The 27,897-nt window shown below is 51.1% G+C and overlaps 1 protein-coding gene across 1 annotated transcript; it reads right to left on the bottom strand.

The window, feature by feature from the left end:
* Positions 1-225: 225 nt before the first annotated feature.
* On the bottom strand, positions 226-26,197 carry TGFA (transforming growth factor alpha). Its single transcript, XM_081960892.1, has 6 exons — positions 25,990-26,197; positions 16,644-16,697; positions 6,693-6,810; positions 5,775-5,924; positions 3,618-3,727; positions 226-2,849 (listed from the first exon to the last, which is right to left on the bottom strand). Exons 1-6 carry the CDS (start codon positions 26,030-26,032, stop codon positions 2,842-2,844), a joined length of 483 nt encoding a protein of 160 aa, XP_081817018.1. The 5' UTR covers positions 26,033-26,197; the 3' UTR covers positions 226-2,841.
* Between the last annotated feature and the right edge of the window lie 1,700 nt (positions 26,198-27,897).

Here is a 27,897-nt window from a genome sequence, read left to right on the forward strand (position 1 = left end):
TCTTCATCCAACCACAATTCACACAATCACCCTGGAGGAGGAAGGGAGCTGGTATGTAACACAACACCTGGCTTTGGGCCCACCTCCTTACACGCAAGGCCACCCGGAAAGAGTGATCTCCTCCGATACACAAACAGTTGCTTCGGCTCCAGCATGAACCTTTGCAATTCAAGGCCCCTCCAAGGGAAGAGGTAGGATTGCAATGAGACACAGAGAGCCCTAACATTTGCATAAAGAGTTCCTTATGTAATTTATAGCCTTCCTTTAAAAAAAATACAACAAGGTATTATGAAAAGTGTATTTCACTCATTTAAATATCTATTAACTCAGCGTATTAAGGAAGAAATAATAACCAATCACATAAACGTCTTACATGAATCAAATTAATTTATCCACACAATAAATTAAAATATTAAATAGTAACCTTCAGTGCAACATATACAGAAGAAAAAAAGTGTAACTTGGCTAAAAATAAAACTTCAGTTTGGCTATGGACCAAACTAAACTTAAATTGTGAAAAAGGACAAAATGTTAACTTGGCGTCAAAACACAGAATGGCATTCTGTGCATTTAGTGGCTGATAGTTCAGCATAATTCAAATGCACTCAAGATGAAAAAAGGCCTCTTTTGCTTTAGCAGAAATATTTCATTTGAGAATTTTAAACCGTTTTTCTCCCCCAAAGGCCTTGATACTTCTACACTCAGCTTAGTGTCAATCAATTCCATAAGTCCGGGTGGCATCAGATTAAACAATTGCCAGCTGACAGGGTGCATCTTATTTCTAAACAGCAACCCACAAAACAGAAACCCAGAGAAGAGCAGAAGGCTGCCTTCAGAGAGAAGGCTCTTTCCTCCCTTGGACAGGGGAGAGCATCCTGTCCTGGACAAACGATGTATCAAAAGCCTAATTTAGGAGAAAGGCAACCAAAGTCCTTGGATGCTGTAGCTCCGGAATCGGGTCTGATAGGATCCAAGCTCTCCTTTGGGGCAATTCTCAACTGAGCAAAGGTGCGTTTTCTTTAGCTCTCTGGCTCTAATTTATGTGCCTTGGATTATGCCTTGAGGGGTTGTGCAAAAGGCCCTGCTTTTGGGAATTCCTTTCTTCCTTTTTTACTTATTTGAGAAACTCCCAATCTATAAACTGGTTGTTGAGAAGCAAGGCTAGGGAAAAAGGGAGCGGGTTCAAGAACCCCATTATTTCCCCTTTGAGGAAAGTCAAAGAGGGAATCCCATTCAGGGCAGGAAGAGAATCGGCCCACTAAAAACAACGGGAGCCTTTGTTAGCCAGACCACTTGGGGAACAAAGCCAACTTGTCACATGGCCACAAAGTTTATGGCATGAAGCTCCCCTCGACATGCCAAGCCATCCGTCTGGGGAAACGGAACCTGAAAAATCAGGAATGTCAGCAAATAGGTCTTCTTTCCATCAGCGAGGGAAAGAAGGCTTGCACACCAATCCTAAGTCATAGCTGGCCAATTCAGAATGGCTCTTGAGGCATCACTCGGGTCTATCGCCATCTCTCTCGCGTCCTTCTACCTTTGGTCCTCACAGGGCCAGTCCTTTAAACCTCCACGCAGCCGCCAAAGGGCCGCTTCCGGAGCAGAGCTCTCCTCCACCTCAGGAGTTTCTCAACCTTCTTGAGAAGAACTCGGCTTCCAAGATCCTCCTGGACTCCTGGACGGCCACCCTCGCTCACACTTCCCCAGGCTTCCCCAGAGCTACCTCATTCTTGGAATCAAACCCTTCTGTCGTGCCCCGGGGGGGAGGGGGGTGTCAAAACATTCAAGCACCCACACAATTGTGGAATGTTGTCCCCAGTCCTATGGAATGTTTGTGACTTGGAGGAATCTTCTCTCTCCCAAGACGTTGGAAGAGTTAGAAATCCCGTACAACATTGTAAACCCAGAAACGGTGCAGCATTTTAAAAACACCCCTGCTAAAAATTGATTTTTAGTAAACTTCTCATCTAGCTCAAAGGTGTTTAAGTCAGTATTAAAAACAAGGCCAGATGGACAACACCCCATTCCTACCCATCATGTAATAACAACTAAGGCTTCTGTGCTCTGTTTTCTTTTTGGAAAAAGGTAGCAGAGCTGTCACCAAGTCACCCAGAGACCCCGGTCGAGGAGCAATGATTCAGAAGGAAAGAAGGGAGTAAAGAAGGAAGGAAGGAAGGAAGGAAGGAAGGAAGGAAGGAAGGAAGGAAGGAAGGAAGGAAGGAAGGAAGGAACTTCTGCTCTCACCTGGCTCCAGTCTACCCTTCCCCACAATGTTTCCCCCTCTCCCTTCCCCAAACAAACACTACAAACACGGACAAGGCTACTTGGCATTTTTCTACTTGTGGCTGAGCGCCCACTGGGGGAGGGGGGCTATTCCCAGAGACCTAACGGGGAGCATCCTTCCGCTGGAGAGGAGTCCAAAGATGCAACAGGTAGGCAAAGCCAAGTCAGCCCATCAGGTGACGCTGGATCCAGTCTCCATGAAATAAACCTTTTCCAAGGCAAAGCAGAACAAGCTGGTCCTCTGGTGCTTACAGTAAATGTAAAGCTGCCGATTGTCGCTCTTCTCTATTGTGACTAAAAAGAAGTCTTGGAGATTTGCTGGTGGTCACAGACCACAGACAGGTTTAGTCGGAAGCGGCACCGGCCACGCAGCTCTTTCAGCAAAGTTCTGGACGCCCAGCGTTACGGGGGAAGATCCGGAGGCAGCCTCAAAAGGTGCACTGCGTTGGCCTCCTGGTTGAGTCCCTGGAAACCGTCTTGTCCACATTAAGCTTTTTCTCAGAAGACTGCAGGCCCCTCAGGTAGAAGACTCTGCGCTGTTCCCTTCCGTGGTTTTTGTCAGACAACTGCAAAGGAAGCCGAGAGGTCAGTCCAGAGCAACCGAAGCCTCTTTGTTCTGGCACAGCAACACAATCCTGAGCATCCCAGGGACCCAAAAGGGATTCCCTCGCAGGGTGACAGAGTTGGGAAAAGAACTGCCTTCTCCTTCGCCTCCCTTGCTCAAGCAGGAGACCAGACAGAGGCGCCCAAGCAGGCCTTCAGCCGAGGCCACTGACCTTCCCTCTCCAAAGGGATCTAACGGGTGGAGCAGGAGGAGGAGATGGGCCCATTTCATTCCTCTCCTCCCCGGGAAGGGTTAACCCAGAATGTTTTGGGGACTGGTATTTTTCATACTGTTACAATCCAGGCTTCTCTCTCTGCCTGACTCCTGGGAATACTTTCCCAGCAGAGTGATGGGAGGAGGCTCCCCTGGGAGAGTTTTCCTGACTTCCCATCTGGCCTTGCAGTCTCTCGGCCATGAGTGGGTGGGCTTGGCCCTGCTTAGCCTTTGAGCTCAGCCAAGATGCTCAGGAGTTCTCGAGGACTTCCCATCGTTCAACTGAAGGCAGAGAGGCTTGAGAGCCCCCCCCCCTCCCAAAAACACACAGGCCCAGCAAACTTTGCGCTCTCGCCTGGGACCCTGGCCCGGATCCTCAGGGCTCTCCTTTCCCAGCATCCTCCCTTCTGCTTGCAAAGCCAGGAGGCTCAAGCGCCCACCTCCTTCCTTGGCTCAAGCCAAAGGAAAAAACCAGGGTTTTATTGTCTGAAATTGCACAGACACAATGTTCATTTACCTGTCTCTGAGTGGCAGCAAGACGTGGCCCCCTCCAGCAGCCCTGTGGGTTTCTCATGCCGGCAAACCATCGCCCTGCACCACTCGCAGTGCTTCCGTATCCTGCAGCAACTGCACAAACACACACAAGGGGGGGTTAATCGAACAAAGTTTGGGCCAAGAACGGGAACGGCTGGCAGGCAAGGAGGGAAAGGAAGGAGCAGAGAATCCCTTTCCAGAGCAGAAACAAGGGGGGGCTTGTTGGGAGGCAGCCTCGGGAGGGGGGGGGGTCCGGGGCATGTGTCTTCAGCCAAGACTTGTCCACAGGGTCCCACAGAAGCTTGGATTCACACCAGAAACGGGCCACGGTCCCTCAGTCTGTCAATGGCACGGAAGCCCTTCGACCCAAGGCTGGAAGCCAAGTGTTGTCAGCAGCTTTTCAGCTAACCCAATACTGACAACCAAATGTGGTGTACTGACCCCAAAGCCCCCATCAAGAATTAGGCTGAAAGGCAGGGCAGGTGGCCAGGAGGGCCTTTGCCCAACTCCACCTTGTGTGCCAGTTATGCCCTTTCCTGGATAGGGAGGCTCCATCACTCTTGCCTTGGTCACCCCGTTTGGGCCATTGCAATGGGCTCTGCATGGAGCTACCCTTGGAGAGTACCCAGAAGCTTCGACAGGTACGCAATGTGGCTCCGCAGGCAGTTTTAGGGGCCCGAAGAAGGGTGCATGGAACACTCAGCTCTGTGAGCTGCACTGGGTACCAGTTTGCTTCCGTGTCCAGTTCAAAGTGCTGGTTATATCCTATAAATCCCTACATGACTAGGGTGAGGTTACCTAGGGAACCAGGTTCTCCCCATCACACTGGTCTGTCCCACCTGGTCAGGCAGGGAAGGCATGCTGCAGACCCCATCAGTCAAAGGATTCTGGGTCTAGGAAGAGGATGTTCTCTGCCGCTGCCCACGCATTATGGAATATCCCCTCCCCCCTCTCAAGGAGTTGAGAGGTGGCTCTATGGCCTTGCATGGCGAGCCCAAGGGAGCACCCAGCTGGGGGGCTGCTGAGTCCTCCCTCCGCCTTCATCAATCAGTTTTTAACAGGATTAAATTGCCTTCTCAAACGTTTTCCTGCCAATTCAAAGTTTCTTCTAATTTAAACTTCTAAATAGCAATATTAGCACTTGATCCACCTGTCAAGGACCCTTTGCTAAGCATTTTAGGAGGAGCGGAAAGTGAGAAGAGGGCTGCCCTGTTTTGTGCCCTTTGGAGCTTCCTAAACCTCACTGACAACCACAGCCGTGGTTTAGCACTAACAAGCATTGCAGCCACAGCCACTCGCAGAATTGGAACCTCTTGAGTATGAAGTCAGATTCCCAACTACTGGGAGTTTGTTGTGACTTCAAGGGGAGCTGAGCCGCAGCCAGGGCCCAAGCACAGGGCAACCAAGCGTTCATTTCACGCCATCGTGTGCATAAAATAGGCCAGGATCCTTTATTGGCCAAGTGTGGTTGGACCCAGAAGGAATTTGTCTTTGGTGCAGATGCTCTCAGGGCGCATAAAGAGAGTCATAGCCCTCAATGATAGTCAGGGGACAGTCTTTGTTATGACTGTATTTTATTTGCATTGACTGTACACCGCCCCGAGTCCCTTGTTGGGAGAGGGGGCGGTCTAAAAATCAAAGAAATAATAATAATAATAATAATAATAATAATAATAATAATAATAATAATAATAATAATAATAATAATAATAATATTGTGAGGTCCAAGCGCTCCTCTGCAATTGTGACCCAGGCTCCCGAGAGTCAGTCGGGCTGCTTGGGGCATTTCGGGGGGTCCTGAGCTCAAAAGGGGTTGCTTCACTTTTCAGAGCTTCCAAGCTGTGTCTGCAGCTGTTTCCCCCCCCCCCCAAGCAGCTGAATTTAGAAGGAGATGCACGTAGCCCCACCCCCACCCCCACCCCGGGCAGATTTTAGTCTCAATGCAGGGAATCTGCTGGATTCCATGTAGGCAATGCTCGGGAAGGCAACGGGGCAGTATTCTGCTTCCTTCCTTCCTTTCTCCTCCCCCTGACACCGGGGGTGGGTGGGTGGGTGGGTGTCTGCCCTGCGCCCGAGGAGCCTCCCGGCCTGCAGCTCTTGCAAAGGGGCTTTGGCAGAGGTGGATTTGAATCATACTTACTGTATCAGGACGCAGACCACGACCACCACAATGGAGGCGACGATGGAAACCACCACCAAGGCGGTTATGGTTTGCTTCTTCTGGGTGGCAGAAACAACCGCCAGGAGGTCGGCGTGCTCACAGCGGGCTCCTATGTACCCAGAGTGGCACCTGGCAAGGAAAACAGAAGCCAAAGGCTCTTTTAGGAGGGGAAGGAGGGAAGACCACCGGCTCAGCTCCTGCCCACTGAAGGGGGATCTGGCTGCCTTCGCTGGCCAAGGGCTGACCACAGCAGGCAGGCAGGCGGTCTGGACTCCAGCCGCCCCAGTGCAAGAGACTTTGGAGGGGAACTGGCCCCACTGCTGCCCAGTGCCCGACGCCAGATTCAAGGGCCCTCAGGATCTGCCCTTAGCCTCAACCCCTTTTTATGAGGCTCCATTTCTGTGCAGCTCACCTCCTCTGCTCAGTCTTTTTAAATCTTAGAACATGGAATCCCAGGGCTGCGAGGGACCATAGAGGTCTTCTAGTCCAACCCCCAACCCATGGCAGGAGACCTGATATCATCCTGGACAAACGGTCGTAGGGGTCGCAATCATCCAGATGTCGAAGGTACATTGTTGCCTAAGCGGGGTCTCTCAGCTTCAGCAGCTGCATGTGGGTAAATTAACTTGCTGCATTACTCCAAAATCCCCAGGGTTGTTGGGCCGTTTCTGCTCTGGGGCACCGAGTTCAGGGAAAGCCCCCCTACAGAGTGCAAGAGCTGCAGGTAAGCAGAGTTCTCAGGAGACCCTCCCTCCCTCCCTCCCTCCCGCAGGGCCTCAGCCAGCAGGGGGGCCTCCTGAGCTCCCAGGGCTGCCTCCAGTTGCTCTCCTTCCCCTCAACTGGGAAGCGCTGGGCTGCTCCCCTGCAGGCATCTCAAAGGGCAAGGCAAAGACTTACACGCACGTCGGTTCTTCTTCTTGCACCAGGAATCTGCACGTCCCATGGAAGCAAAAGGTACTGTGGGCATCTGGGCAGTTGTTAAAGTGGGATCGCACTGCAGCTGCCACCGGGGGACCTAGAAGCCCAAGAGGATCGATTAGCTTTCACATCTGCACCGAGGCCCTTCCACCCTGACTTTCCTGGGCCAGTTCCTTTGGAATATTCCCAGGACGTTTTATTCAAGTGCACTCTATGACAAACTGTGAGGTTTTTTATTACGCCCATTTTACAGGCAGGAAAATAAGACCTTGTGAGACCCCAGCTGGGCCAAACCGTGACCGACTGATCACAAAGGGGGACTTCAACCAAAGCACTAGATGGAAGTCCTCTAGGCCAAGAAGATCCCCACACGGGTGTGGCTGCTGCTGCTGCTGCTGCTATTCTCACTCCACTTCCTGTGGCTAGGAATAGAGCCTGCTGCTTATAATGTCTTCATGTGGTCAAGTGTCAGCATAATGCAAAACGAAGACTTAAATGTAAACCAGGAATCCAATCATCATCATCATCATCATCATCATCATCACAAGGCCGCATTTTGGGCACCTGGCAACCTGCTCACACTTACCGCCAGTTGCCAGGCTCCTGGCAATCATGGGGAAGCCAGTGGGGAATTGCAGGCGGTTGTTGCCTGCCGAGTGAACTCCTCTCGCCTCTGGCAAGCGGCTGAAAGAGTCGCCTGCCGGGGGAGCAGAGCCTGAACCCGGTCCCTGCGTCCCACACGGAAGGAGGGCAGCCCATGTCCTTCGGAGGGAGCTCTTTCAGCCGCCCCAAGAGGAACAAGCAGAGCCCGGGCTCCCCAGTGGAGGCCCTGGCAGGAGGGAAGGAGCCTCAGGCCAGCCGTGACGTCTCTTCACTCGGGGGCTGAAAAGCCTTCAGGGATTTTGCCGGGAGGATTTTTGGCTCCTGAGCAGCCAGGCTGCCCCACGGGCGTCTCAGGGGCCTTGGGGAGACGGCTGTGGCCACGGATGGGCCTCTTTCCCTCCAGGGCTGAAGGTCCTGCTTGGATTTCAGCAGGCAGGATTTTCAGCTTCCAGGGCATCACCCACCTTCCCCATGGACTCCTGAACGACACGTATCATCCTTAACGACCACAATCAGGAGTGCCAGGATTGCAGCCTTTGAGTGAAGCAGTCAAGTGGGCAGTCATGTGGCATCTCGCTTAACAACCAATTCACACAACCATTGAAATTCTGGTCCAAGTTGTAGTTGTTAGGCGAGGACTGCCTGTACATGGAAAACGCCCTTATATTCCACCTCTCGGAAGGAAGGCATCATGAGAATTAAGAGCCCAGAGGGAGAAGGGAGGGGCCCAGCAGGCCCCCCCTGTCCAAGGCTCCCTTTTTCTCTTGCCTGCCTGGAGATCCGGCCATGAGATGCTGCTGTGAGGCTCAACCTCGGCATCTGCTGAGCCCCGGAAGGAACTTGCCCATGTTTTTCTCAGGCCGGGGGGGCTGGGAAGGAATGCGCTGCCATCAAACCACATCCATTCGCAGGAAGAGGCTAATGGAGCGTGACATCAGTCCCAGCCTTGGGAAGCATCTGTCTTGAAACTGCCTTCTGAATCACTTCCATCCCCAGCGCTGCTCCCCACGCCGGATCCTCCAGCCGTCCTATCAGGAGCTGCCCTGAGTCACACATGCCGTTCCCTTGGCCAGCACTCCTTCCCTCCTCATGAAAGACTCCAGCAGGTGCCACCAGGTGGGTTATGCAATCAGCCCAAAGCTGCAGCAAGCTTCACATTTCACCGGAAGGAACCTGCCCTAGGTGGATTCTGAGAACTGGAGGACCCGGGTGGGTGGGTGGGTGGGTGGCTCTGCCTCCCCTTTTATTGTCCCTGATGAGTGAGAGAGGCAAACCTCAGCCGAGCAGCCTTTGGCCAGCACATGTGCAGCTGCCAGAGCCCGATTCCCAACGGCTCCAAGGTTCAGACCAGACGTTTGCAGCCGGAAGTAGCTCAGCGCTCGGTGGCGATAATTTCTGAAGCCTAAATTCTTGACTTCCAGATTCCGAGGGGGAGCGGCGTTAAATCTTTTCTGCCGGGAACAACAAAGGCTTTGCTGGGGCCCTTGAAAAGTGATCCCATCTGTCATTTTCTTTGATTGATGGCGGTTGTCCCACTCCAAAGGACTCCCACTGTACCAGCTTTTATAGATCGCAGCCTCTTTCATCAGACGCATCCAGAACACCCGGGGGGGGGAGGGGTGTGTGTGAGACCCACTTAAAGCAGTCTCTGAAATCCTGAATTCTCCTTTCTCTCCCGTTTTTGGCTCTTGCAAGCGAGGGACAGAAGCTTCCAGCATTCTTTCTGTTCCAGAAACTAAGGCACACCTGCTAAATTAAACGTATAAAGTCCTCAACATGACCTCAATGTTGGAGCCCAACACTTCTGTTGCTAAGCAAGTCAATTGTTAAGTGAGTTTTGCCCCATTTTATGTTTTGCCCCAGCTGTTAAGCAAATCACTCCAGTCGTTAAGTGAATCACACGTTCATGAAGTGACTCCTGCTTCCTCCATTGATCTTATCAGAAGCTGCCAGGCGCCTGGATTTTGATCCCGTCAGCTGCGAGAGCTGCAGGAGAAAGGCCCTTTGTTGGGTGTCCTTGTAACTCCGCATGGTTGAGGACCCCTGGAATCCCCCCAGCCATGCCACTGTCCGGTCTGTCCTGCTACCAAACCCCAAAGCAGGAGACCTTCACCTGACATCCATTTACCCAGTAGTTGATAGCCACTGAGTAGCCTCCCTTCTCTTCCACTACAGGCCCCCTTGAAGGACCCCCAAGGCTTAACTCAAGATTTAAATCATAACATTTCTTCAAGCCTTCGCCGGACACACACCCTCCCCCCCAATGTGACAGCACTGCAGATCCCACAGGTTGAGAACCTCTGGTCTGCCCTACTGCGCTTTTTCTCCAGGGATGCAAGGAATAGTAGGCCCTCCACCCCCACATATCTTGGCTGCTCCCACTTTATACTGCAAAGGGTGAGGATTAGCCTCCCCTTCCTCGGGGACTGGGACAGTGTGCGTGTGTGCGTTGAATTCCTACTACTTAATTTCCATTCTGCCTGCCCCCAGCCCCAAATGTTCCCCTGACCCTCCCCAGAGAGCTTGCAGACTGTATCCTGCCCCTCTGGAAATCTCCCTTCCATTTCAAAGCCTCCTCAAGTTCCTGTTCCCATTAAGGGAGGGCAGACCAGGCAGCAGAATTAATGGAAGCCACTTCCTGGACCTGGAAGAGATTAAAGGGCTTTGAAAGGGGCCCATTGGGAAGTCAAAGGGCCTCCTTGCTCCAACTCGGGCCCAGAACCCAAAGGTGCCCAAAAGGCCCAGGCAGCAGAGCAACATGGGGCCACCAAAGGTGGAGGGAGGGAGGGAGGGAGGAGGCATTTTCCACTCCAGAAGTCTAATGGGAAGGTGGAAGATTAGCCCAAGGATGGACTCGGGTTAATGTTTACTTGTGTTCATTTATTTTTCACATTTTTGAACCCTCCGTCTCCTTCAGGGAAGGTCTTTTGGGGCAGTGGGTGTACAATAAAACATTAAAATATAAAAATAGTATGAGGTTAACACTTTAGAAGGAGGGCGGGATGCTTAAAGTATTAAAAGGGGAAGGGAGGCGTCTCAGGGCCCCCACAGCCACCTGCTCCCCTGAGATCCCCACAGGAGCTCACCAGAAAGCGGGGGGGGGGGGGTATTCCATAGGGCAGGGCTAATGGCAGAGAAGGCTCCCCCACTGATGGGGTCTGCAACATGCCTTCCCTGCCTGACCCACCTGGGATGGGACCAATGTGGTTCTGTGATATGGAGCTGCGTTAAAAGGAATGGCTTGAGGGGGCCCTTAAAGAAGAGCCTCCTAACCATTTGGGGTCGAAAGGAAGAAAAAGGTTAAAAGACAGAGACCCCCGTCAAACTGCAGACGAAGCTTAGGCCCCCTGATACTCTTGCACCAGTCTCTCCCCCCCCCTCTCTCAGCTCAGCCCACCTCATAGGGTTGTTGTTGTGGTGGTGGTGGAAAAATAAGAACAGGTATTGGGTTTATAGGCATGGCCCCTATAATGGTAATAAAAGCAGGCTAAATAGCTAATAAACAATAAATATATATGCTCTGTGAACACGGTAAAGGAACAGCCATGAGAAGAGTTCTGCAGAATACATCCATGCAGGTTATTTCCCTGGCCTAACTAACAGAAGTGGGAAAAAGTAGCCCTTGGAAGAAACTTTTAGGAGAACCGAAGCAAAGGGAAGATGAAAGGACGGAAGAGAAGAGAGCATCTCAGGGGCTCTTGGACAGCAGGAAGAAAGACAGTCTTGAAAGAACAACCTGCACCTGGCCACACCCACAAAACCACCTGGCTGACTCCAGAATCCCCTTTCCAGCCCCGGCTTGTCCTGCCCACACACAGGTGAGCTGGCTTCCCCCTGGCAGCCCTCATTTTGCCAGGGAAGAAACGGACGGATGCCTTTCAGGTAGCCAAAGCGGACAGCGGATGCTCTCAGGAGGAAAATGCGCCCCTTTCGTTTGCCGATGGCGGTTTCCACCTTGAGGAATTGGCACGGAAAACGGAGACAAACAGCCCCTTTGATGTGGGGGTGGCAGGGCCTCCTGCATTTTCCCCTTCGCTTCCAAAGTCAAGCTTTGCTGCTAGAAAAGGGTTTTTATTCGACTGCCAGGAAGGAAGTGCCCAGCAGACGCAGGCTGCTTTTCAACCCGGCGCTGCTGCGTAAATAACCGAGGTGCATGAATTGACCCCTTGCAAGTCTCCAAGCCTCCTTCTCTTTGAACCTGGGCAAAGCATGAACACGCCCCCCCCCCCATCCACCCTCTATGCGCATCAAGACATTGCTGGGGTTTTGTTGTGCAGCCCCAGCGCACCAAGTGGCCAATATTTCTGTAGCCCAGGCCAGAAAAGTGAAAAGCTGAGAGAGGTTTATGGCCTCCCTCCCTCCCTCTCCCTCAACGGCCCTTCAATCCTACCCTTTCATAAAATCCTCCAAAGCTCAGAGAGAGCTCAGGCAGCGGAATAACTTCACACTTGTGTACGAGTCAGTCAAAACGGTTGCCAAAGAATAAGTGTGTGGGATCTAGAGCCCTGCGAGACCGAGGAAGCCTCTGGAATGAGCATCACCGCCAGCATCTCTGCACAAGCTCCTTCCCCCCCCCCCTTTTTTTCTCCCTATTTTAAGGTCCTTGAAGGACTTGAGTATATTGGTGTATCTGAGAGCATCCCACAATAAGGTCAACTCTGAAATCTCTGGCAGCTCTGGCAATATTTTCCTACTGCTCAGCCTCTCCAATGCCTATAGAAGCCAATATAATATCCCAGTGTAGCTGCAAATCGAAGGACTTCCTTCCTACACTTGTAGACGTGGTGGGAGGGTGCACAAAGGCTCCATTTTGGCCCTGGCTTTCTCTCCAATTGTCCGTTTCTTCTAGGAGGTGTGTGTGTGTGTGAGAGAGAGAGAGGGGGGGGGGATTTAAATGGCATCTCTCATGGCCTGAGGTTCCTGGCTTTTGGCCAGAGCAGCACATTCCCTCTTGCAAGCCTTGTTAACTGTGAATCAGAGGCTCCGTTTCCCCACCTGGATAGGTACTTTCATTGTTCACTGACTAATGCCCCTTATTTGGGCTCCTCGTCTGCTGGTCCTTCAGCCGTCGGGTGCCCGGCCTTCCCTCCTGCCTTGCTGGCTTTTGCTCTGCTTCTCCTTATGCTGGTTGGGGGGGCGGGGGGGCTGGGGGCAGCTACAAAGCAGCAGCATCCCACGTCTCGCACAAGAGCGTGGAAGTCAAGGGGAGAATGAAATAACAGTTGCCCTTCCTTACTCCTCCTTGAAGTGCCCTGCCTGCCTCGGCAGCTGCCGCTCAGCCTTCCCTCCCCAAGGCTGCAAAGCATCCCCAGGCTGCTACTTGATGAGTAACAGAGTGTTGCTGCTTCAGCTGAAATTAGCAACTCCCCTTTGATCTCCTGGCTCCTGGCACTCACCCTAACCCTGCCCAACCACAGCCCCAAGCAGCCCCTACAAAGGCTGGGCCATTCGGCTTCAAGACGTTGAGCTTGGCTTGCAGGATCAAGAGCCAATCAAGCCTCTCCCATCTAGGTGGTGTCCTGTGTGTGTGTGAGAGAGAGGGGGGGGAGGGAGGGAGGGAGAGACCCTCTCCCTGAGTTGCAGGACCCTGGAGTGTCCAAGTCAAAGAAGGCACGGCTGAATCTATGGGCTGAGAGCTGGGGCAAAGGGTGCCTGAGAGGATGATGGGGCAGGCAGAAGGTCCTGCCACCCCAGGACTTGGGAGATGCCCCCGAGGCACCATTTGGGCAACTCCTGCAGTTCAACTGCAGAGTCTGATTTTCCTTTTTAGGAGAAGAAGGTGAGGAGTTCAGGGTGGGCCTCCGAAAGACCCTGCCCCAATTTTTCTTAGATTGATGGAGGACCCCTCACCCTCTCCCATTTGCAACACTTCAAAAGGCAGGACCAGATGACCCGGTGCCTTCGATTCCCCTCAAACCCGGCAGTCCGGTCACTGGACAGGGATTTTGGGCACTGTAGTTTCAGGCACTACGTTACCTCCCACTGCACAACTGCATTTCCTACTTTGCTGATTGTTAAGTTGGGCTTAACAGGACAATTTGTGCTGCCAGATTTTCCAGTGACTGCAGTCTAGCGAGGGGAGCCCAGAGAAGCTCCTGCCAATGAAGAGAGAAAGAGAGAGGGGGGGGGGAGGAGGGGGGGTGCTCAGCATATGGTTGCTACATGCACCAGTAGGATATTAGCTTAATGTTCTGTGAGGAACTTTATGAAAGTTGATGGCTATTTCCAAATGTGCTTTTTTTTTCATCCTAAGGATTCCAGATGTTGAGGCCCCAACATGGGGATAGCAGGAAGGATCCAAAGACCCTGATGGGAGACAGGAAGCTGCCTCTATCCTGCCTCTCATCCGCTGCGCCCTAAAGACAACTTTCACAGCCAGCCAGGGAAGGGGACAGCATCGCTTCTTGGAATCGGCACGGATCGACTGGAGAGGCCGCTTCGTGGCTTCACAGAATGGCCAACTTGAAAGGGGCCACGAAAGACCCGAATCCCGTCCTCTCCCGTAGGAACCCCAATTATCAGCCTTCCCAGAAAACAATTCCCCGGTTTTGCTTGAATGCCTCCAAGAAAGAGGTGCCTGTCCCCTTCCTTGGCCACTGGCCCCCACCGCTCTTATTTGTCCGAAGGAATCTTCTTCCCCTGCCTTAGAGCCCCCATTCTCTCTCCTGCTCTCTCTTTCCTGGATCCTTCGGCAATCCTCTTCCTCACCAGGCTAAACTTTCCCAGATCTTCCAAGGTCTCCTGCTCCGTCCCTTCCCTCTGACCATTTTCACTCCCCTTCTTTGCAACCGGCACCAGTTTCTCTCAACCCTCCTTAAAATGTGGGCCCAGAAGGACCTGGTCCATTATCTGAGTGAAAGAATAACAGCCTCAGTGCAGCAAAAGCAAAACCATCAGCAGCAGAAACCCAGGGTTACCAAGTGTGCGAAGGGCGTGCCACGGCAGGGTCAAACGTACAATTAAAGCCAAGCTGAAAGAGAGGAATGCCCCTTGTACTTGGCGACTGTCATTGTGCCTGGCAAAGGAGGGCAGGCAAAGAAGAGGGTGCTCCTTCCACAAAGCCCCCCCCCCCCCAGATGCTGCCCCCTTTGTGAGCAAAACGCTTCCAGAGAAACGGCGATGGAGGCAACGGCGGCACCACATGCTTCTCTCAGCAGCATCAACCGGAAGCTGCCAGATGAGATGCCACTGAAAGCTGCTGTGAGAAAAACCAACCACAGCGATGTCTGGAACCGCACCTGCATATTTTAGCCATTAGTAAGCGGTGCCCTCCAAAAGTATGTTGGAGAAACTGCTGGAGTTTGCTCAGCCGGGATCAGGGAGATTAAGAGAGCACATTGCGCAAGAGTCTGGGGGTTAGTGAGGATGCAGAAGCCCTTTCCCCACATGAAACATGGGAAAGCTTCACCTGAGCGCCAGGCAGGTGGTGAAGGCAACACCTGGATCGCTTGTTTTGCCTGCCCACTGACCCCCCCCCCCAAAAGCGGCAGCCTCCTCCACGCCTGCCTTAGAGGGGCTTTATCCTGGGGTGCTGCTGGCTGCGCAACCCCAAGCGAAGTTCTCGGGGGGCCAGTTCTGGCACTTCAGCCTTTGAGAGCCATGGACATGGGGCACTCTGACACATGTCCAGGAGTTCTCTGGCGACGTCCGGACACACGCCCTGGGAGGCTGCAATCAAATGCTGAAATTGTGGGAGGGGTTTTAAGCACGTCCAGCAGTTTTCTGGAAGCTCAGCAGGTGTTTAAAATGCCTCCTCCCACCCTTTCATATTTCATTATTAATAGAGCAACTTTTGAACTTGGGATGAAATTCTCTAACAAGACAAAGAGCCAAGGAGTTCGGCGTAACTTCCGAGCCCCAGATATTTCTGGGAGAAGAAATGTTATTTTCAGAAAGACCAGCTCCTCAAAAAGAGAAATTCCTCTCGAGACAGCAAGAAGAACTCAGGAAGAACCCCTGCTAAGAAATTACCCAAGGCAGGAACGAAAGAGCACAAGGAGTTTCTCCATTGAGAACCATGCGGTTAGTGGCCACTCAAAGTGACAGGACTATTTTTCATACTTTCAACTGCAGTGCAATTCCCACAGTTACATGTTCAAAATTCGGGGCCTTGCCTTGGCAATTGGCATGCATTTATGAGATTTGCAGTGATCACCATTGGTAGCCTTTCCAGATGGCGGCTGGCCAGTCAACTGGGGAAGCCAGATTCACTTAATGACTGCAGTGATTCATTTAACTCTGGGAAAAAAGTTGCAAAATAGGGCAAAACTCAGTTAACCGAGGCCTTGCTTAGCCATGGAAATTTTGGACTCCACTGTGATAAGTCAAGGACTCCCTATGCAGTAGCCCTCAGCTTATGGCGACATATACTAGCCCAACCCTGCCCAGGGCAGGAGTCCTTACGCCCTCGAGGTCAAATGCTTGTCCAGTTTATTCCTGAAAGCCTCCCGTGATGGATTGTCTGTGACAGAGCACCATGGCGAGAGTCAGTTCCGGTCCCACTGATCAACTGTTCTCACGGTCATTTCTAGGTTGGATTTCTCTTTTAACAAGCTCCCACCCGCTACTCCCTTGTCCTGCTCTGGAAAATAGGCGGACCTTTTCTTTGAGACTTGCAAGGGGTCCAGCTGGAGTCCTGGAAGGCTGCTATCATGCCACCCTTGGTCCTTCTCTTTCCTAGACCAGACATACCTAGTTCCCTTAACCACTCATTGTACAGTTTAGCACCCAGACCCCTAATCATCTTCTTTGCTGCTCTTCTCTGCAGAGTTTTCAAGGTCTCAGGATCTGTTTTGTATGATGGTGACCAAATGTGGCCTTAGCAAGGCCTTACCAAGCGGTACAATCACTTCAGGTGATTTTGAGGCTGTCTGGCTGTCGATGCAGCAAGGATTGCATTGGCCTTTTTGGCAGCTGCAGCACACGGCTGGCTCCTAGTGAAGTGGGGATCCACCAGGACACACGGATCCCTGTCACAGCTGTTGCTGTTGAATGGACCAACAACCCAGACCTTGGGAGTGGACGGCGATGGTCTGGTCCAGGCAGCCTGCTGAGATACAAGCCGAGCTCCCCCCAAGAGACTGATTCACAAACAACCCCACCTCACTGCAATCTCACGGCTATGAGGAAATCAGCCGGGGCCTCCAGGCACGTGGGGTTATGGCTTTCTCCGGCTGCAAGGGGCCACAAGCCCAATCCAGCTGGCAGGCCTCTGGCCAGAGAGGACCCACGTGCTCCATGTATCCAAGCCCCAGAGCCCCACCCAAAGAGAAGAGGAGTCGCAGGTGAAGTTTTAAGACCTTATGTCTTGCACTGCAATAAACTCACCTCTCAAGGCTGATGTTGTGTTCTCTAAGGCATGGCACACCGCCAACAAAACACCTACAAGAAGAAAACACCCAGGTTAAAAACAATCAAACAGCTAATTGGAAATGCAAGTTGACTTTTAAATTCTGATTGTAGGACAGCACATTGTGGCAACATATTTTAAGGGCTGTTATTTGGGTCTGTCAGACACAGGTAGAATTGTGGGAGTTGAAGTCCACGCATCTTGAAATTGTCAAATTTGAAATCCCTGTTCCAGAGCCAGTCGGTGGCTGTGAGCACACCCAGACAAAATGCCTACTTCCACATCCACATGTAGCACAGGGCAATTCCACGGCAGCCACGCATTCTCCTCCTTTCAAATACTGGAGAGGGGGAAGTTATATCGGCATTCAGCACGTGAGCAAATCTTCCGGAAGTCCAAAGTACAGCTCTTGCAGTGACCTACTTTCCAAAGTAGCCTCATATTTGCAAAACCAGTGTAGTTATGTAGGTATTAGGCCTACATTCCAACCATTTTTCTGGGCCACAATGCAGAAAAGAAACAGACTTGTAATTTCAGCTGGGGAAGGAGCTGGACTTGAGAGGGAGAAAACGCGTGTCAAGAGCTGCTATCGGTAGCTGCAAGACATCCCCCGTGGCTACTTGCTATAGAACAGACATATGGACGTCCTTATGCACCACCTGACCCCTGGCTACTGAGGGAACCCACTTTCCGCAGATCCAGGAGCTTTTAAAGCGGAGCTTTTCAGCCTAGCAACTTTTAAGACGTGGGAGCTTCAACTCCCAAAATTCACAGCCAGCAGGCGGCTTTTAGTAGATTGCTGTTCCCTTGCAATTTGGGGGTTAGATATTTATCAATGTTTATACTTTGCTCTGAGGATCTAGTTGAAGAGCAGACATCTTAAAAGTTGCAGAAGGTTGAGAAATGCTGCTGTGAAGACTCACAGAGGTCCCTCGTCTTAAGAGTCCCCCCTTTCCAGTCACACACACTGAGGGCTTTCTTCTTTAAAAACCATAATGTTTGTTTTCTGGTCCTCCGAAGCCTATAAACAGAGCGGTCAGGGGAAGTCCAAAATGTTGACATGCAAGCCCCAAGGGCAATTCCAGGTAAGGTTCTCTCCTCCCCTGGAGGAACAGCATTTATTGATCTGACCTTCTCAAGCACGGCCCCGTCCCTGGAGGAATTTTCCATGGCAGGGCTATGCGCGTGGTTCCATTTTCCTTTCCCCATTCACAAATGCTCTGACCGGACACCCAGAATTGGATCTTCAATAGAACACAAAAAATGTGGGCCAATTTGAGGCAACTGAAGCAAAAACCTCTCCTTCCCTTCCCTTGGCCACCTGCGCATCAGGCAGTCGCCACAGGGGGCCCTGGATGCAACCGCTGAGAAACCTCTCATGCCATCGCCCCTCACCTTGCAGAGGGAACAGAAAGGACCCCCCAGTCAGTGGAAGTCCTCAAAGTGACAAACCAGTTAAAAAGTGAGGAACCTTCCCACAATGCCCCCCCCCCTGAAATCAATGGGTGCAATGCAGCCTCCTAAGCTTGCCCAGTTCACGCCCTGGTGCCTTCTCTACTCAGCCAAACTCCAGTCCTCAAAAGCCCAAGCATTTGGAAGAGATCCTGTCAATTACTGAATGGAAACTGACCAGCCATGGCCGGCCTCGGCTTCTGCTGCCTGATAAAGGGGCTTTCTCCCTTATGGAAGGCAGGTGACCTCGGGGCCTTATACCGAGTCCCCTCTGAAGGGACTGCAAAACAGAAACCGGTGTGGCTCCATAGCGGAGGAGAAGGAAGAGGTGCAACACATCCATTGTCCAAGCTGGCATATTCTGGTTTCTGCCTGGGGAGGAGAGCCGCCGTGGCCACGAGGGGGTGGGCAAGGCGCTCTGCCACAGGCTGAAGGAACTTAGCCAAGGCTGCAGAGTTCGGCTCTGGCTACGCTGTACTTTGACCCCCTCCTCCCCTCCCTAAAATTCTATGCCAATGAGTCACCGGGAGATGGCAGGGAAGGAACCAACACCCCCCCCCCCCCGGCTGAAACCGTGACCTGCACACTCAGGTTGTGTTCATGGGCTTCTGGGAAGACGCAGGGAGAAGCGAGGTGCAGCCTGCGCAGAGATTCATCCACCCCGGAGGGCTTTCAATCGACGGCAGCAGCAGCACCTCGGCACCCCTGGGAGGGAGGAAGCACCTCCATCAAACCACCCACCCGCCAGAGGACAGGAGTGAGGCCAGCAAAGCCCAACCATGGGAGAAGCAGAGCAGCATGAAAGGAGGCATGGGGTGACCACCCTAAGGCAGAAGAACACCTCCCGAAAAAGGCTGTCCTCCCTCGTTCCACAGTCTGATTGGGGGCAGAAAGCGAAGCCAAGGGGAGCCCACCTGCATCTCCAGCCACTGAAAGAAGAAGCCCAGGCAGAGAAAACCACCAGCAGAAAGCAAATACTCCTGTTTGCACCTACTTTCTCCGGGGGAGGGGCACGGGGGGGGCACTTTGCATAAGGTGCATATCTGGGAAGAGCAGAGTCTAGAGGTCCAGAAGGCTCCACTTGCCACAGTTATGGGATGCGCTCAGCTCAGCTATAGGTACTTGGAATCCAAGGGTAGGAAGGAGGTCCTCTAGTCCACCCCCACCCCTCCCAGGTAAGTGGCTGCCTGACTTTTCTTTGAAAGCCTCCACTGGATAAAATGTGGGCAACACAGGCGCTCCTGGGGAGGGACGACCTACGGGGACTCCCTCTGACTCAGCAGAAGCCTCGTGAGTCAGCAGAGGGATCTCTGGCTGGGTTTCCCTGCTTGGAGGCTGCTGAGCAGAAAGGCTGAAATGCCACTTTCTAACCTGACTTTTGCAAAAAAAAAAAAAATCCCAATGGAGGTAGACAGCTACGTCTCATTCTGGTAACAATAATTTGGCTCCTGATAAAACAAGTTATACAAAGCAAAGTTCATTTCCGTTTTTAAAAACAAGCCACATTTCTGATGGTTTATTAATCCTACCCCCGGCCGGCCCCCAACCTCTGCTAGGTTTTCCAGGTTTAAAGGCTGCCTTTCCTTCTTCAGTCATGAAAGGAGCTTCCTTTCCAGGCCAAGACCGAAGAGGCCGGCCAGATCAAGGGCGGAGAAGGGAGCCTCCCGTGGGAGGGGGAGGCCTCCAACCATCACACCGGCACCTCTTGATTTCTAACACTTCCGCAGCAAGATAAGCCCCCGGGGAAGAGATGGAAACTCCTCCACCCCATATCCACTATACAATCCCTCTGAGCAAGTGTCTCCGTGATGAGAGATCATTCTGCAAGGGCTTTATTTCTCTTTATTTCCCCGGAAGGCCCTCGGCTGCCCCCCACCGCTCTCCCCAAGGGCAAGGGCATTTTGAGGAGGGGGTCACAGAGCTTGTTTTACAAGGAAGCCACCCAGGATGGCTTGCTGGAGCAGAGAGGCTTCTCCTTTCCTGGGTGAAATTATTAAGCACCGTTGACTATGATCTAACACACGACACGATTTTCAGACTCTCTAACGGGACTAAGCAGCACATACGATGAACACTGATACATAAACCAAGGCGTAGCCTCTCCTCTTGCTATCAATGTCAGAAGATGCTCAGAGATGGAAAATGATGACTGCACATTTCTAGAATTCTTGGGAAAAGGGTGTGCTACTAACCCTTGTCCTGGACATTTGAGTTTTGTTCTTTTTACGCCTTACAACAGTTGCATAAGAAAGGGACAAAACATCATGTTCCTCTTTTTCCAGGAAAACTATAGTTTTCTGACCGGGAGAGGAGCTTATGGTCATATCTGATATGGTTGCAACTAAAGATACAAAATGTTGTTGTCTCTCAGGTGGTTATGGTGAGCTCACTGTTTGGAGGTGTTGTATAGGGAAGATCTCCGGGTAGGGAAGATCTCCACCATATGGCAAGCACCCATGGAAGCTGCAACGCAGCATGGAGCGAAGAGCTTAGCAATAATGGTCTTAGTGGAATCTCTCTACACACCACAACAGCCCCCACAGCAGTAAAACAACTGAAAACATATTTACCTTACATTCCTGTCCTGCAAAGGGGTGCTTTGTTCCTGGCCTGAAACTTTGGGCTCCCCACCCCCACCCCCGTCATTTCTTCTGATCAGGTAGCAACTTTGACAAAGGAACTGGGTTATTTAGAAAAGACAACACAGAATATAGAATCACAGAGCTGGAAGGAACCCTGGAGGTCTTCTAGTCCAGCCTGCTGCTCGAGCAGGAGACCTTATACCTTCCCTTCCAGCCCTATGTTTCTATATCATAAAATTATGGTCAAATGGTTTATCTGGAGGCAAGTTGGGTTCCACTGGTTAATTGTTCTCACAATTATCAGGAAATTTATCCTTAGTTCTAGGTTTAATCTCTCTTTAATGATCTTCCACCCATTACCTCTTGTCCTGCCCTCAGGAGCTTTGGAGAATAGGCCCACCTCCGTCTCACCTGTGGCAGCCCCTGAAGTATTGGAGGAGAGCTCTCACCTTATGCCCGCCGGATCCTTCTCTTGGTTAGAGTAGACCTAGTTCCTCCTCAGCTTTGGCCTCCAGGCCCTTTGCCATCTTTGTTGCCCTTCTCTGCCTCCTTTCTAGGGTCTCTTTTTCTCTCCCCCCCCCCCCCCATTAAAACTCTCTGCCGTATAATCCCAGCCATCGCTTCAAAAGACAAGATCGGGAAATGCCCAAAGCCCAGAGGTACGGGGGCAAATAGGACCAGAAGGCAGTTCATACAGGAGGGCTGCTTCCTCTGAAGGCTCACTTTAGGCCTTCCTTTTGGGGCCTTCCTCAAGGCAAGTATCTATGTGGAGAGGCCACAGTCCAGGGCAGGTGCACTTTGGAGGAAAGTGGCTCTCCAACCTGGTGTCAGAAATAAAACAGCAGCTGGAAAACAAAAAACAAAAAAAAACCCACCCCCTGAAAAAGGATGTCGGTCCCTCCGAGCAGCGCAGGCCTCCCCTCAGAGTCCTCCCAGGCCAAAGACATTTTTTGGAAGCCAAGATGTGGGCCCACCTGAAGTCCTCCCCCTCCCCTGCCCTGAAGCGGTTGCACCAAAGGGGGACTGGCTGCCATCTTGGCTTCCCCTTGGAGCTCCATCTGTGGCAGGGGCCAGAGCCAAGATCAGAAGGGGGCCCCGGACCTTCCCCCCCCATGACAAAAGGCCGGCATTTGCCTGAGGAATCCTGAAAGGCTCCCCCACCAACCGGGCAAGCTAGAGAGAGGCCTCTTCAGCAGCCGTTCAGAGGGCTGGACTCCAACTCCCAGAACTGCCTAGTTACCCATGTTGGCTGGGGAATTCTGGGGATTGGAGTCCACCCACCTCAAAGGCCCTGAGATCGAGAAACCCCCCTCTGCAGGGTGGGAAAGGAGGCCTTCCCAGGGCCAGGCAGACTGAGACCCTGTCACCCGCTCCCCTAATTGCTCCTGCCCTCCCACTGGCAAGCCTGATAGAAAAGAGGGATCCTCAGGGGAGCTCAGAGTCCCGGCTCCCGGCAGCTCTCTTGAGAGAAACCAGGCAGTTTCGGTGGCAAGGAGGAATCTGCCAGCCAAGGGCGGAGTGGTTCGTTCCAGGTCTCTCGGGACCAGAAAAAGGTGAGGCAGAGAAAAAGGCAGGATTCCCACAACAGGTTTTTCAGCTACGCTTCCTCAGAGCCAAAGCAGGAATGGCTCCTCTGTTGAAAAGGAACAAGTGGCGTTCAAACTCCTTGCAAACCTGAGAAGCAGTGGAGAAAATTTACTCCTCCCGTTTGTCAAGATATTTCCTAACGCAGATGGAAGAAGTTCCTTAAAGAAAATTAAAAATAAGCCGAAGCCGATTATTACAGTTGCCCCCCGTTTCCTCTTGCTCTTTCTGATGCCCTCTGAAGCTGACCCTGTTGGAACCCCCCTCCCATCCCATCCCTTCAGGCTACACAAAAGCGGTTTTCCCAACCGCAGCACAGCTGAAAGCAGCTTGGTCCTTGCAAACACGACTGGAGCTTCCTCCTTGAGCACCGGGGTGGGGTGGGGGTGTCTTCCCTGCAGAGGGGCAGAGGCAGAGGGGCGCTCCTTGCAGCCTTACTGTGACTTTGGCAGTGAGAAGACAGAAGACGTTGCCTTGAATTGCTTAGTATACAGCTGTAAATATGAAATGACTCAGACTTGAACAGTAGTCGAATTACTTTAATGCCTGCTCAACTGAATGAGATTAAGAGGAACTACTAGTCAATTCCAGATAGTCCTTCTCAAATGAACAATTGGGCATCTACGCTCTAACCCTTTAACCTTCCTTTGGACTCCCATATCCAGTCCTCTATATAGGTCTCCTCCATTTCTTAATTACTGCCTCATCTGAATTTGTTGGTCAAAACTGGGGCAACAATGTGGGGAGAACTCCAGCTGGCTGCTGGAAACCAGAGTCTGTGGCCCAGAAGAGTCTGCCAGCAGAAGAGAGTAGCTCCTTTGCAAGTCCAGGCACCAGAACTCTGAGACTCATGAGCTTTAAGGAGTTTGGTGATCTCTTGAACAGAGGATTGCACAGTGGGTGGTGCAGATTATTTCAGCAGCACCTGTAAAAACATTGCTGGACTCTGGCAGGGCCTTTACCTGTGCAATAATCTCACTTGGTTAAAAAGCTACAGAAACCAACAAGCATTGACAATTAGGGCTGGGCAGCTCTTGCATCTCTAGAAAGCACCTGCTCACCAATCTGCAGCTCCTTAAAGGAGCCATGACTTTCCCTAGGATAGCTTCCCTGCCCGCTGTGGAAGATGGGCGGCACCAGAAAGGTGTGGCTGCTTTAAGATGCTTTTGCAGACAGGTGCCACATTCCTGCTCCTGCACGCAATGAAGCGTTTGCAGAGATCAGACTGAGGACCTGACTAGAACCAGAGGGATATGTGAAAGGGACACCAAAAGTTTGCAAACCAATACAAGGAGATCATCATCTCGGTTCATTCTCTCAGTGGATCTGTGCCCAACAGAGCAGATGCGTGGATTTCAACTCTCAGGATTCTGTGGTTGATAGGCACAGCGAGAGTAACTGCTTCCAATGCAGATCTCTCTGCTTGGCCTTTAAGAGGAGGAAGGAAAACGATGGCACCCTGGGGATATCCGAAGAGTCACCAGACAGAAGAGAGGGTGGTGCCCCTATTGGAAAGAGAGCTCTTCCTTGTCCACTGTCCGGCTTCTTGCTCACCCAGACATTACCAGGAGACGAGCAGGAAGCCTCTTCCCAGAATGGGCCTTATAATGTTAGATGAATGCATAGCTCCCTCTAAAGAAGGTGCAGCCTCTTTATATAACTATTGAGCAATCCCACCTCTAGAAAAACATGGACTTGATACCTGAACCTTCTAAGAATGACACCCAAACAACGAAGGGACCACCTTGCAGGTTGCAAAGGCATCTGATTTAATCTGCTGCCGTGGGGGTGCTCAGGAGGCGATGGTGCTTCCAACAGAATATGCCAACACTCCTTGGGGTACTAACAAGAGAGCCTTCAGTGTTATGCCCGAGACCCGTTGGGAACACAACTCCCCAAATCCCAGTAAGCACAGCCACCATGTCTAAAGTCGGAGGAAGCTGGTTTCTATCCTCTGCTCCTTAAGGGAGATTCATCAGATGATTGTCAGGCCTGGGTGAACAGCCCATTGCTGACAAATAGTTTTCAAATACTTGAAATATTTGAAGAAGTCCAACTAAACCTCGTCTCAGACGGCTATCATCCAATGATGGGTCAACTTGTCTGCGCCTCTGAAAACTGTTATACCTCCAAAAAGATTTTTGAATTCCAGAGCTAACCATGATTAGCATCGTTCCACATCAATGTCCTCTGGAAGACAACCGGCTTCCCTCAAGACACGCACAAGCAGCCTGCTGGGGGGACGTGAGCCCATTTCCAGGTGGGCTCGCTCTTGACCTTGACTTCTCTCCCCAGTCTTGCCTGACAGCCCCGCTCTGCCCATCGGCAGCCCCGCTTAGGGCTCGTCAACAAAGCAGCATTCCCCAGCCTGTAATTTTGCAGCTAGACCTGAAATGTGTTTACTCAGAGTAGTTCCCACTTAATTCAAGGCACTTAGGAAGTAAGATAAGTCTGTGTGTGAAGGATGCTTAATGAGGGCGCCTGGAGGCCAGGGCCAGGAATTTCTCAATTGCATTGCTCTCCTACGTCCTGGGCAAGAATGGCATCACTCGAGTGACTCAGGGCAAATCTATTTTTGTTGAAAGCTGGCTAGGGGAGAAAATTTCCAAATTATAAGGAAGTTTCTAGATACAAAAATATAGCAAAACAAAAACAGCCAAACCCTGAAACAGATCAGGACCATCCAGGGCACGTCCAGAAGCTCTGCGGGAGCCCAGCCCCTCCTTCTGGAGACTTTTCCAGCATGGGGTCTCTGAATGAGTTGCCACCATAAGGTCCAGAATTTCCAGCAGCACAAGTGGGACATGGGAATCCCCAGCCACCCAGCGTCCCTGGAGGTAGAACATTGCCCAGGGTTTCTTCCTTCCCAATGCAGTCACAGCTCCCCAATCAGAGGGAGATGCGAGTGGCCCAGAACGGGGCTGACTGAGAAATAATGCCAGCTAAAGCTTTGATGGCACGTGGCAAATGCGCCAGAGCATTGCAGGGACAGGTCTTGATCCTCTGACTCCAAAGTGCCAGAGAGGCTGGGATACTTGGGGGGGGGGGGTCTGTACTTTAATTTGTGTAATGAGCAATGAGGGGCAATTGAGAAAGAAACCCTCCCTCTTTGCAGAGTTACCTTAGAAGGCCTTAAAGGGGAATAAATTATTAGCGATACTCAGAAAGTTACCAGGATCAAAACTCTTTTCAATATCAAATGGTTCAATTGCCAAACATTATCAAAAGTCACGTCACACAACATGTAGGAAAAATGAAGATCAGCCTCTCTCTCTCTCACTCTCTCTCTCACTCACTCACATACAGACGGATACTGGAACACAAACCTAACAAGCTGAGAGGCAAATGGTTACAATTCCCCCTGAAGTCAACTTGGTGCCTACAAATCCCAGAATTCCAACTAGCTACGGAGGACCCCGGATAGCAAAAGGCTGGAAAGCTTTGAGCACAGTTTTCCCTTTCTTTAAAGAAAAGCAGATAGTCCTCATTGAGGAGGGAGATTCTTAGCTGCGCTTCCCGGCTCTCCTCACCCGAGCCTGGCCGCTTCAGCCGCGCCGACCCTCCCACCCAGCCACCTCTTCCCTCCCAGGCTCCCGGGCGGGCTGGCAGGGCAGGGGAGGCTTCGGAAGCCGCCCGTCCCGAGCCCAAGGCGGAGACCCGCAGCCCCGAGCGGGCAGGGCTTCCCTCTGGCGCCGGGCGCACTTACCCAAGGCGAGCAGGGCGAGCTCGGCGGCCGCGGCGCTGGCCATGGTGCGGGCGCGTGGCGCAGCGGGTGGGGAGCGGCTCACCTTCCCAGCCCGTGTCCGGCGGAGGCGGCGCCCAGCATGCCGAGAGGGAGGCTGCCACCTGCGGCTGCGGAGGCTCCGCTCTGCCCGGCCGGTCGGCGGCTCGCAGGTGTGCGCCACGCTCCGCCCCGCCCCCTCCGCCTGATTGGCTGCCGCGCCCAGGGAGGCCGGTGGGCTGCAGGAGCGGCGGGGACCGGCAGGCGGCGCCCCTCCCAGCCGCGGCTGACACGCAAATTCGCCCCGCACGTCTGAACGCGCCTGCGCTTTTAAAAAAAACATACGTAGTTCACTTTTATTTTCTCTCACTGTTAGCATTAATTGAATGGACATCACCCCTGTTATAGTTACGGCCCTTGTAGACCCTCAATTTGTTAAGAGATTTTCTGGAAGGCCTTTCATTCTCCTTCCTTTCCCTTGATCTCCTGTTTTCTCTCTCCCTCGTCTTCATTCCCACTATTCTGTTGTGTGACACTTCTGATAAAAGCTTCCTTTGCATCTCAAAAGCCTTCCGAAATCAGCACCTTTATCTAAACCAGGGGTCTCCAAACTTAGCAGCTTTAAGACTCGTGGACTTCAACTCCCAACTCCCAGCTATGCTGGCTGGAGAATTCTGGGAGTTGAAGTCCACGAGTCTTAAAGCTGCCAAGTTTGGAGACCTGTGAGCTAAACTGTTTTCCATGCCTTTTCCTTTTAGGGCCTTCCACTATCGCTTCTCTCTAGGGTTGCATTTCATGAAGTCCTGTCCTAAAAGGCCGGGATTTCCTTTTGTAGACCAGAGTAGGATCCGAAGATCCAGCCTCGGCAACCTCTCTGTTTGAGAAACCGGTTCTTTTGTTTGTTTTTTAAAAGAATTTTTTTTATTTTTGGTTAAACAGACAAACACAACACAAAAAAAGTAAAATAAAATCATCTTTTGTTACATATTGTAGAAGTGTGTTGATTGGTTACAAATAACTTTCGTGCATCTCTTCCACAGTTGTTACTTTTAATTCATATCACATTGTATATTTTAAATCAAAAATCTTTATATATCTTATTATCAACATCCCACAATTCTCATTTGACTATAATTGTTTTAACGTCCTTTTGCATAAAATAATCCAAAATTGAAAACACAACCACATAATGACATTTCATTAATTATTTCTAACATCATCCAATAACATTACACCTTTATAACATGTTCTAAGAATTAATTCTGATTGATAACAAAATTTCTAATCCTCTTTTCCAAGTCGCTGTTTACTATTTGTATCCCAATAACTTTTATCGAGCCAGTACACATACATATATTGTTAAGTATATCCCTTGTCATTTCATTGTTATTATTATAATTGTTATTTATTAATAGAAATTCATTTGCTAATTATATCAGGTTTCCTCTCTTCAAACCAACACATGTGTATACCTTGTTATCATTATAAATTATTTATTTAACATATTACTCTAAAGATTACTAAATTTCTAATAACTAATCATATTGTAGAAGTGTGTCGATTGGTTACAAATAACTTTTATGCACCTCTTCCACAGTCATTGCTTATAATTCAAATCACATTATGTATTTTAAATCAAAAATCTTTATATATCTTACTATCAACATACCACACTTCTCATTTGATTGTGGTTGTTTTAACATCCTTTTGCATGAAATAGTCCAAAATTAAAAAACACGAGCACATCGTAGCATTTCCTTAATTATTTATAATATCTAAAATTGAAGGGGAAAATGATTATAAAGATAAGAAAACTGATTACCTTCCCAGTGGAGTGAACGTGGTTGAAAGTGGGAAAAGGGGAGTATGGAAAAGGGAATTAGATCGACAGGA

Source organism: Natrix helvetica, assembly GCF_964273705.1.
Source record: "Natrix helvetica genome assembly, chromosome: 8".
NCBI classification, from domain to species: Eukaryota; Metazoa; Chordata; class Lepidosauria; order Squamata; family Natricidae; genus Natrix; species Natrix helvetica.

What these genes read in the sequence shown, in the direction of transcription:
- TGFA (XM_081960892.1), bottom strand. Translation starts at nt 26,032, where the DNA reads ATGGCCAGCGCCGCGGCCGCCGAGCTCGCCCTGCTCGCCTTGG. An exon ending in GCTCGCCCTGCTCGCCTTGG is followed by an intron (nt 16,698 to 25,989) that starts GTAAGTGCGCCC and finishes TTCTTCTTGTAG; the next exon opens with GTGTTTTGTTGGCGGTGTGC. An exon ending in GTGGTCTGCGTCCTGATACA is followed by an intron (nt 3,728 to 5,774) that starts GTAAGTATGATT and finishes GTGTTTGTGCAG; the next exon opens with TTGCTGCAGGATACGGAAGC.